General features: G+C 50.6%; 2 protein-coding genes across 2 annotated transcripts in view; both read left to right on the plus strand.

Annotated features, from left to right (window-relative positions):
• Positions 1 to 2,516, plus strand: part of LOC126578769 (oxidative stress-induced growth inhibitor 2-like) — a 32,114-nt gene extending 29,598 nt beyond the window's left edge. The window contains exon 6 of the mRNA XM_050241666.1: positions 1 to 2,516. This exon is cut by the window's left edge and continues 738 nt beyond it. Within this exon, the coding sequence (XP_050097623.1) occupies positions 1 to 406 (406 nt within the window). The 3' untranslated portion in view covers positions 407 to 2,516.
• Positions 2,517 to 8,779: 6,263 nt separating this feature from the next.
• Positions 8,780 to 10,313, plus strand: LOC126574453 (uncharacterized). Its single transcript, XM_050234658.1, has 3 exons — positions 8,780 to 9,183; positions 9,247 to 9,984; positions 10,061 to 10,313. The coding sequence occupies exons 1-3, from the start codon at positions 8,780 to 8,782 to the stop codon at positions 10,149 to 10,151; spliced, it is 1,233 nt and encodes a 410-aa protein (XP_050090615.1). The 3' UTR covers positions 10,152 to 10,313.
• Positions 10,314 to 11,145: the final 832 nt, after the last annotated feature.

Genomic DNA, 11,145 nt, shown 5'->3' on the forward strand with positions numbered 1-11,145 from the left:
CAAACTGTTCTGGTTCAAAAACATGTGTGCCAAATGCAAACACATCAACCTCACCGACAAGACCCGCCACAAGCAACAACAGCAGCAAAACAGTGCCCTGGGTGGTCACTGCCAACATGAGGAAATGGATTCTTCCCATACGTTCCCATTCATTTTGAGCGCCGCACGCCAACAACAACCCTTGAGTGCCGCATCGGGAATGGGACTAGGTGAGGATCCAGCGAAGCCGATCGACTGCAAGAACAACCCAATCGATGTGGACAAGTACACGAATGCGGTACTACGAACACCACACACCGGTCTGTATGCCATGGGCCCTTTGGTAGGAGATAACTTTGTTCGGTTCATTCCGGGTGGTGCCCTCAGCATTACGGCTGCGCTGCACAAACGAACGGAAAATGATTGATCGGTTGCGAAGCGAATCGTACGACCGCGCGTGCTGATCGTATGAAGCGTATGAAATTTCATTTGAAGGATGGAGGTTTGAGCTTGGTACGAATCAGCGGTCCTGATCGTTGGGGTTTTTTGGCGACGAAACGTCTGCTCTGTCACGGGTCTTATAAACGTGCTCGAAGTCCAGATGACTTGCGCGCTTGCTCGTTGGCGGCAGACGGTCACACGGTGTTGTGATGGAGCGTTGCTTCGAGGACCATGCATCCTCTAACTTGTGAAGCACACCACCAGAACCCAGAACCCTTGTGCCACGAATTCCTATTGTGGATTGTATCAGAATATTGCAGAATATATCAGAACTGCAGAAGCAGCTACTGAAGGTGCTGCACAGCAGTAGACTCTAATAATGGCAACAACATACTAGCCGACTTTTCTAGGAGTCTTTTCAATTAGTATTTGTTTGAATCAAAAGAAGATTGTTTAAATTTACTCTCGTTCAACGCGTTGCGATGCGCTAACCGTTTTTTAGTAATCTATATAGTCCAGATATTGCCAATAACGTACTTTTTGTCAGACTTTCCTCCCTGTATAAAATGTTCCAAACATTCCTAACCGTCTTTGCCCGTTCGTAAATACTCGTTCTGCTCACCACCATCCGATTCATGAACCATCCGTGTTTATCCCCGTCGGCACAGCAGCTTTATTGACAAACTTAATTGAAACACGTAGTAGCAATATTTTGTTTTATTGCCTTTAAATCTGTGATTTAGTTCGATTCATCCTCTCTTAAGCAACCGGCATAAGTTATTTATTTTCTATCGTCGTGTTCATTTAGCTAGCACATCAATAGCGCCCTTGTTCGATCGATTTTAAATGATATTTTAAACGTTTGCGCCGTACGGAGGAAGATGTTAGCAATAATCATCTACGCACGCGTGCTGCGGCACGCGCTACCGGAGTTGTACGTAAATGAACCACTTTAGAAAAGAAACCCAAACCTGCCTTAGTAAATCACCGACATACGTTGTGCAACGTTGCATCCATCCCATCCATTATTGGAATGATAATTAACATAAAAAGCGGGGCGGCAATTGCGGTGCTGTGGCGATGCGAAACCTCTTCTCTCACAAACCACTCGTAGCGATAGCGGGTTGGTCATTAGCCCTGCACGACCTTTGTTATTAGGAACCCCTTTGGGGCCGATAATAGCCCGCTCCAATTCCAATCCCACAAACACCGGACTACAGTTCGATGTTTGACGAGCTGCCTATCTAACCAGTCCAACCACTCGAGCTACTAAGCTGATATTAAGTGATTACTCGGGTTAATAACACTACCACTGACAACTACTTGCACTACCTGTTGCACGGAATTCTAAACACAGCAGCGCTCCTATGAGTGTGAGGGAGAGGGGAGCAGGGGTTTCGATCAATTGCCTAGTTATAGTAAGCAAACTAATTATCACACCTAGTTGAAGAAGAGACAACAACCTAGAGACTGATCTTTGTATGTTTTAGAACCCTAGCCTAGGAAACGCGAACTATTACGCTATTAATCAAAAAACAATTGGCAGGATGATGGCCCACGGTCTTACTGTAATACCTTTTTGTAACGTTTGCTCTGCTATCCCATTTCTATTTACTCGCGTAACGTTTTGTACGAGTCGAATGTGCGGATGTGTGCAACTGTACATTGTCCCCTCTCGTCGCTCGTCGCTGGTCGCTACAAGTGTACTCTCCTAGCCGTAGGTTGTTTTTGAGGTATGATCTCGAATCGCGCGCGTGGAATCGTAGCCGTAGGAGTCGTCAATGGGACACAGCAAACAGGGTAGACTTTAAGTCGATTGCAGATACCTACCTATTACGAATACTACTTCTTACTTATTATATCGTTCAATGTCGCTCTGTACATAGATTGTATTCCGGGGTTCGCTCGGTGGTTCAGGTTTCAGATGACTCCTCGCGGGAGATAGGTATCCTTCTGATTGCCCCGAGCGACCGTTCGCTGCCGAACGGAACAAGTGAAAGAAGGATGGAAATGTAAATCAAAACAAGTCGTTATCAACCTGTTACGTTTTAGTCTTCTTTTTATGGAAAGTTGAAAATATAATCAAAATCACCGAACGTCTGTACTTTTCTGTGGGACATGCATCCGAAATTGCTGTTCCAAGCGACTTGTACGTGTGTCCTCCACGTGGCTGCACAAATCTACTGAAATATTTCAAATGGTTAATTCTAGCAAACACAACTACTCGAATCGGGTGTGGATCTCGACTAACATATCGCCGTCTCTCTCTCGCTCTCGCTCTCTTTCTCTCTCGCCAAACTCACCAAACTCACCATAATACTATCTTCGGTGCCCTACCCCCCGACTAACTAGCGCCCTACCCCCCGACTAACTAGCGCCCTACCCCCCGTGCGACCCCGCCACACTCATCACCACAGCCCCAGGCAGCTCGGTCGGCTGAGTCGTAAACGAGCGCCCCGCACCGATCGGTGGCCTCCGTGCACCACACCGCGACCCGGATCGGGCCCGAAGCTGACTCGGGTGTTCCGGTCCTGAACCTGAACTTCCGGCCACCGTTCGGAGACGTTTTCTAACCGCGGGATGGTGGTTGCGGCTTATCGGCGAAGGATGTTCTTGGCCTCGGCCAACAGCGATATCGTGTCGCGTAGCTCGGAGGCAGCAAGTCGTCGGTTTGTGGCCCACAAGCGTAAGAGACCAAGAGAGGCGTCTCGCCGGTGGCAGTGGATGGCAGTGGATGGCCGAACGGTACCACCAGCCCGGTTTCGGCCCGCGTGGGCTCTTACCTTAAACCGCGTGGGCGTGATCCACGCGCTCTCTTTCTTCAGGCATACCATCTTGGCGCGGATGTCCGTCGCAAACGGATTCTGTCCAACTTTTAAGACAAACAGGCCGAATTCCTGCGGGACGGACAGGCCATGGTACTCAGCGGCCGGAAGGCTTTCGACGACACGGGCTCCTACCAACTGCAGGTGTGGCTTCATGCATACGGCCTTGGCTAGCTGGCCGGTCGTTGTTAGAAACCACGCATCCCGTTCGTTGCCGCAGTCCAACGAGAAGCGCGGCATTTGCAGCGCCGTGCTGGAACGGGGGCATCGCGGAATGGCTGTCCTCCACATTATCGTCCTTGCCGGCCCCGAGGCAGGTGCACTTGGCTATGTGCTCCTCAAAGGCGGCCATACTCTGCACACCGTGCTCTTTGGCCTCACGAGCCAGATAGAGGAGCATGTGGCAGTGGAACTCCTTCAGGTGCGTGCTGCTGGCGGGCAGATTGAATGCCGTCGCATCCATGGCCAGCATTCGCACCCCCAACCAGAGCTTCAGGAACAGCTCGAACACGGCGGCCGAGAAGTGGTTCTCAAAGGCAGTCACACCCACTACAAATGCAAAGCCTAGCTCTTTCCGCGTCATCTTGCCTAGGTTGGCATGTTGTATCTCAGCGAGCATCTCGGTGGGCAAACACCGAGACGCTGCCTTGATGCACTTGAGGAGCCGCTGATTCTTGGTGCGATGCAGCAGTATCGTCGGCATGATGTGTTGGTACAACATGTGCACCAGGTCGCACACGATAACGTCCCTCACGGGGTGGAATGCGGCCAGTTCGTGCACGGGCGACGGACGGCACACATTCCAAATTACTAATTACTAATTGATTAATCGGCGAAACATAAACAAAAAATGCGAACGAAAATCAACCCGAAAACGAGGAAAAATGAGGAAAACGAGGAAAATGTGGAAATGGAAATCGGTCGAAAAGGGGCAAGTCGAGTGTGCAACTCATTCCATCCACGTTTCCATCTACAACCACCACCGTTTTACCACCGCAGCCGACCTTGAAAGAGTCTTGCACTCAGCGGTGGAATTGTCAGGGCTACAAAGATCAAGCATCAAGCATCAAGTGGATAAAATCTTACAAATGGCTCGCGCGAGAACTGACCCTCCGTTCCCCCACCCTCCATCCACGGCAATCACGGCTGCCAAAATCACAACATGACATCGGAGTTGTTAACCTTTAGGCGAACTTTCACCCCCACCGGGCAACGTGCCATTCCGGTTGCCACCCCCGCCACCCAAGAAGCCCATCCGGTTGCCACCACCGCCACCCAAGAAGCCCATCCGGTTGCCACCACCGCCACCCAAGAAGCGCTTCCGGTTGCCACCACTGCCGAAAGCCAAAATAAAGATGTTCAACTATCCTTGCAATATTCATACAAGGAAGTGGTTAGTAGCGGCCCCACCGACACGAAATGCACAAAAAAAATACAAGAAGACAAGGACCTCTTCCGAATGCATCATGAAATGAAATGAATCGCAAGCATTTCAATGCTTCTATCAATTTATGCTGCGAAAATCATTGCTCTATCAGAGAAGGAGGCAGAATTAATTCCAACCCTTCTGCTGCTCTTATGATCGATACGTTTGCATAATGTCGTAGTCACCATTTGATTCCTGAGAATAACGGATCACCTGCTCCATTCCGATGGAGACGCCAAAACCGCCAAATGCTGGGACATGTCTCTAAATCAAAGTGAAGCCTTCGAATCTTACTTAAGAATACTCTTCGGTTTCTTCAGAATATCTACAAGCTGCTAGTAAGCACAAACTGCTAACAAATTTAAGATTTCCAACTCGTGCGCTTACTGCTGAACAACCTCTCTCCTCTTCCCTAGCCAACGCCTCTTTCACAACGCGGATGTCAACTGCATGGTGCCATCAATAATAATTAAACCAACTCCTACATAACCACCACCCCTGCTAGTGCGTAAATGAGCTCATAGAGTGACCATGGCCATTGAAGGCGCTTGCAACAATGCAAGGCAAGTGCAATTGCCCCACGCTCGTCCACAGCATCATCACCATCATCACCATTCCGGGCAAACGCGTTGAACAATCATATTGTCGCTTATTTGGCTTCTTGAACTCCTTCCCTTTGGTTCATTTAACCTGCCTCCCTCCCCCTCACTAGTCACGTCTATTTCGGGGGAGAGGAGACAAATGATATCATTCCCATTGCCAAATCTGGATCAAACATCGGGGCCGCACCTACTGGCAAGCGCAGTGAGTGTTGGCTTCTTTCCCGCAATGAAAGTGCCAAAAGAGAAACACGACGAACGCCATTCGGTATCCCACCTTCTCCCGGTCTGGTCCGAGGATCTGGCGGCAAGGATGGGTATTGCAGCATTTTTGGAAGTTGGATCGCTTTTTGATTTTATAATAACACCAGCATCCCGGGGATAACCCCCGGTGGGGGTTTACCGCGGGTACACCCACACCCGGACCGGGTGCCGTACAGTGCCACGATGATTTAATTCCCCCCCCACCATTCCTGACCGTTTTTATGGCCATTTTTTTTGCGCACAACAGACACACACCGCGAGAGGGAGATAGTAGTTTGTGCCAAGTATGGTAACGGCAACGTCCGGAGTAAGTTGAGTCCGGAAACTGGGCAAGTAAAATCGTGTGGAGGCGGGCTGGAACGGGCTTGAACCGTGAGCCAAAACCCCCTGCCTAGGACTTTTGCGGGCAGACTAAGAATATAGCACACGCAGCCGGTGGATGTGAGTTGCAATTAACACAAAAGCACACACCTTGTACTAAAGCGAAACCACTGCTTGAACGCCTGAAGCAACCTACGCTCGCTCGAGCCATTCAATTGCCTCCTTAACCTTCGACCAGACCAGCGTGACGAATATGGGCGCCTTAGTTCAGATCCGTCAACCACATCACCGCCATCGAAGGCGGCACTGGCAGGATTCTGAACTAAACCATCGAGCTGGTGTTTTCTATTCCGTTCCGTTGCTTAGGTTGCTGTTCCTTGGCCCCAAGGCACGCACATGACTTACGTAAGATGCTGGATCCCCCTCCAGACTAGACACTTTGCTACAGATAGTTTCGTTTGCATACATGCTGCTGCTGCTCACTCATGGCGAGCATTTGCGAGGGAATTTGCCTTCTTTCTATTCTGCCTGACCGACTGAGGCCACGAAGCTGAAGCAGAAGATACGACGACACCGCACCTCGCCACCATGGCGCGCATCGGATCGGATCGGATAGCATGCATCGCGGGCATTCGCAGCCACTGGCGCCCTGCCAATCACCACCGTACTGGGTGCCCGCTCCGGAGACTCTTGGCGGATTACTCGCGGATTGTCAGATCTACCCCAGAGTACCCCACGTGAATTGGGGTCATTTACGGTGGATTGGATAACGCAAAAAAAAAGCATGACGACGGTGGCACCAGCTTGGCGACTAGTGTGCCGGTGACCAAATCGGAATCGGCTGCTGGTCAATGCTGGTGATGCCGATGATGGGCAGGCGCAGTAGCTAGTGGAGATGTGAGCGTGACTGTAATTAGCCTACTAAGTGAACAGAGTGGCCGCGGCTGGCCGTTGAATTCGTTTACGATACGGTGCTGTCACACCGGATTATCCACCGGAGAGCATGCACCATGGTGTCTGTTGGTCCGTGGCTGTTTGGAGCGATCGGAAATGAGATCTAAATGGCTAAATGTTGGACATCAGTGGGCAATCGCATGGAATTTCAGATTGTTCTTAAGCGATTGTAGTATTTGCTTAAAGCAAAAAGCTATACTCTTTGTTTTGCATTTCTTTCCATATCTGTTTGATCATCGTCCTTATGGACTTGTCATAGCTTTAAATGCTTTTAAGGCGAATGCTGTTAATGTTGAATGTAATGACTCTGTTCCTCAAAATGTACCGTATCTTTGTTTTTTATTTTTTGTAAAACCATTTTTGTACAATTTAAATTTTATTTCACTCATGTTGTGCCATACTTGTCTATTTTTTCCGATTCTAGTTCTATGTTTTTTTTTTGTGATTTTATCTTCTCTTTATTTATGTATGCCCTATTATTATACAATTTAAATTTAATACCTAAAAATAAACAAATGTTACTCTAAATTAATTTGTTCGCTTTTCTCAAATTCTAAACCCTTTTCAACTGCTAGTTAATTTAGTTATCTTCGCGCTTCGTACGAACTGCATAAACTCGTGCTGTGTGGAATACACTTTTCCAATTAACACCGGTTGCAGCGTACGATCTCAAACCCCTCACCTCAGTCGCACCTCAGCTGAGCATCGAATCGACCCTAACTGCCCTTAACGATCTGTTAACAAGCTACCTAACGCCAGCTGCCGAGCCGATTGGCGTCGATCGAAGCACCGGAGCGATCACCCTCATCCGTCGCCCGTTATCAGCATTTGCATTTTACTCGATCGCTTTATGGTTAGGACTCATAATTTACATCTTCTCGTCACTCGCCTCGCCTTTTACCCGTGGCCATCTGGCAACCTGGCATCATCGTCTGAATCCACCGCGGTGTCTCGGTGCTTCCTACACAGTGATCAGCTGGGTCTGCAATTCCTCCCACCCGGTCCCTTTGTTTGCGCATTCGAAAGCAATTAGCGTCGGGTTGACGAGCGATACCGACTATCGTTCCGTGCAACCGGGCGGGCAAAGCTTCCGGTGTGCTCCAACTGGCAAAACCCGTTCCGGAACAGCCAGGCTGGTGCACCACAGTGTGTGCAATCAATCTCTCAACGACTCCAAGTAGTGTGGGCGTCTCGGTGCCGGTCTCGTCTATCATGTTGTCACGGTATGGGCCACAACACAATTAGTCGTCGAGGAACTGTCGGGGAGCACTTTTTTTTTGGTATTTTTTTGGAGACTCCACAGATAACGTTTGTTTCGTATTTCTCAGCGACCTCACAGCTGCTGGTGGTGAGGTGATTTAAAGGCCAACGACATTCGCCTGGTATGGGCACCGAGTGACTCGAGATATCGAGTGTGTGGAATCGAAGTGCCTAACCTGCCGATGACGATCCAACCGCGTACCGTCACATACACCAGCGCACACATACACGGCCCCAGAGCATGGCAGCATCAATGTGTGGTGTGATGTGCCACCCTCCAGTATACCTCACCTCCTGGCGGTGGCTCCTGGTGTGAAAGGTGTGCCATAACCTGCTTCTTCTTCTTCTTCTTCTTTTTCTTGGCAAATACCCTCAAATAAGAGCCGGCCGTTGTCGCCTTCGTCATCATCACCGGTCGTGGCGTGGTATCTTCATGGTCGTCGTGCATGTCGTCGTCTTCGTCGTCACATCGGGGACGAAGATCTTGTTTTTTTCCTTTACCTTCACCCCCTTTTTTTGAAGTCTCCACCGCTACCGCTACCGGCAACCAGTGCTGTTTCTGTGCGACTTTCTTCCAAACGATTTTTAAGGCCCCCGTTTTTTTTTTTTGTCGGTGGCTCGATGGCCCGGTGCTCGTGGCTTTCGGTAATTGATATGTGCATATCTTGGAGCCCGTTCTTCAGTAACGTTCGGCCGGGGTAACAGCGAAGATGCGTTCACGTGGAGTGTCCCGCCGTGTCATTGGGGTCGATAGTGAGGCTCTGTACCTGGTGGGAGTGGTGGCCATCTTCGTTGTGCTCCTGGGGCCACCAGCGGACGGGCAGCTGGGTGGCGCAGGTCGACCACGACCACTACTAGTGAACCGTATCCGTGAGCGACGCCTCGAGCGAATCCGATTGCGTCAGGAGCGGTACGCGACCACGACGACAACGGTGCCAGAGAACGCATTCGATGACTATGGACCTGGCAATCGTACCGAGGACTACAGCATGGACGTGGAAGATGAGGCTGGTGCAGAACGGGGACCTACATCGGAACCGGTACTGATCGCCACTAAACCCAATCGGCGCCGTTCACAGTTTGAAGAGAGGATCCTGTTCCGGTTCTACCATGGGTATGTCCTGCAGATGGTATTTTTTTCGGACCCCTTATCTAACAGGCATCCCACTTCTCCTAGAGGTAACTTGACGAAAACGACGACACTGAACGATGACGAGCGGTTGCTGAACGATACCAACTGCACAGCAGACGAACGCTTCGCCCTCATCGTCCACGGTTGGCGCGAGAACTGCTACGAGGTCCCATGGGTACAGGAACTGCGGAACAATCTGCACAAGGCCCGTGGTGGCTGTATCGCCTGTATGGATTACTCGGCGTACTCGAGCGGTGGTTACGGTGGACTGGTCGCTCGGTTCCGTGACTTCCGGGACATTCTGATGCGTACGGTGCAGCAGCTGCGCTACGAGGGCGTCGAGTATGGGCGCATGTTTCTCTTTGGATTCAGCTTTGGCGCCCAACTGGTGCTAGATGTTGGCAACCGAATAGGATCGAGCGAACTGGAAGCGATCGATGCTTGCGATATGGCTGGGCCGGGTTTCGACAGTGATCGTGCGTTTAAGCAGGTCGATTTCCGGACGGCCGCCAAGAATGTCCAGTGTATTCACACCAGTATCGACAAGGGAACGAAGTTCCCGAACAAATGTCACCAAAATTGGCGCATGGGACTGTGTGGTATGCGGCAGGCGGCAGCAGGACCACCGCCACTCGGTTCGCACGGTCTTTGTCCGGTGTTCTACAACCTTGCGTTCGAGTATCAGTTCCTGGCACAACCGAAGCCCCCTGAGTGTCTGGCGCTCGGTGAGGCCGCCACCTATCCACGGAACTATCGGATGGGCTATGTGGAGAAAAGGAAGAGGTACGTACGCATACTGGCAGTGACCTTACTGACGTGCTTGACTTACTAGAGGCTAATCTCTTGTCTACCTTTCCAGTGAGGTAAGAGGTGAACTGTTTGCCGCCACCTCGGACATCTACCCCTACACGGTCTTCACCAATCCGTACAACTTTTTCGAGTACTTCTAAGACCACCACCGGGGCACCGGATACGCCACCAGTCCCAGTAAAAGCCCAGCAAATCCCAGTCCCAGTCAAAGAACCAGCACGCAGCGAGCACACCATTTATGGGACGCCGAAAGGTGCGTAGGAAGCTTCTTCTACAGTCTTCGCCATCACCACCGGCGTCGTCGTCGTCATCTCCGAGCGGATCCGGAGTGAGGAGAAGGTCGAGCATGACTGCACTCCCACTACGCCACCAACTAAGCGTGTAGTCCAAAACGGGGGTGTTGTTGCGCCGTTTTATAACTAGTTCTCCTTTAAGCATACAAGCACAGAACATAAGAAATACATGTACGAGTACACCTTAGGCATTGGGTATTGTACGACGCACGGATCGTTCAGTGGATGTTACCTGGTGTAATGGCGGAGGAATCGATTGCCTCGATCCGGACGAGCACGCTGCAGCAGCCAGTGTAATGGCCCGGAAAGTGACGACCTCTGGAGTGGCGAGTATTGTTGGCAAGCAGCTTCACTCCGTTCCCTACAACAACGACGCGTAAAACCCGGTGACCATACCGCTCGACGAGTCTCACGACGACGACGACGACGACGAGTCATCTCGCTGCAAATGCTGATGCGAAAGTGCTTTTCCTTCCGAATGATTTTAGAAAGCCTTATTACTTTATATCGCCTGTGAACGAAACGACTTGCCGAAGCCAACGAGTGAGAGGGCGATGGATGGATTAAGATAAGTTAATCTTTTTTTTGTGTGTTTTTTGCGCGCGCACATACAGAGGTACACCTCAACACTAACCTGCACCACCGAATGGCAGTGGATAGTAGATGTTAGAAGGAAAATCCGGAACTGGAGCACGACGCGTTTTCCAGCGCAGCGCCGGAACATCGGTACCGGTATTTGGCCGGTGTAATAGATGGCAATTAAGAGCTGGCCAGCTAAATTGGTGGGTGTATTTGTACAATCGCCGTAGATACACTCTGCGTGGTTGCAGACTAGAGGGGG

This window comes from Anopheles aquasalis, chromosome 3 (assembly GCF_943734665.1).
Source record: "Anopheles aquasalis chromosome 3, idAnoAquaMG_Q_19, whole genome shotgun sequence".
NCBI lineage: Eukaryota > Metazoa > Arthropoda > Insecta > Diptera > Culicidae > Anopheles > Anopheles aquasalis.

What these genes read in the sequence shown, in the direction of transcription:
- LOC126574453 (XM_050234658.1), top strand. Translation starts at nt 8,780, where the DNA reads ATGCGTTCACGTGGAGTGTCCCGCCGTGTCATTGGGGTCGATAGTGAG. An exon ending in CTGTTCCGGTTCTACCATGG is followed by an intron (nt 9,184 to 9,246) that starts GTATGTCCTGCA and finishes CACTTCTCCTAG; the next exon opens with AGGTAACTTGACGAAAACGA. An exon ending in TATGTGGAGAAAAGGAAGAG is followed by an intron (nt 9,985 to 10,060) that starts GTACGTACGCAT and finishes CTACCTTTCCAG; the next exon opens with TGAGGTAAGAGGTGAACTGT.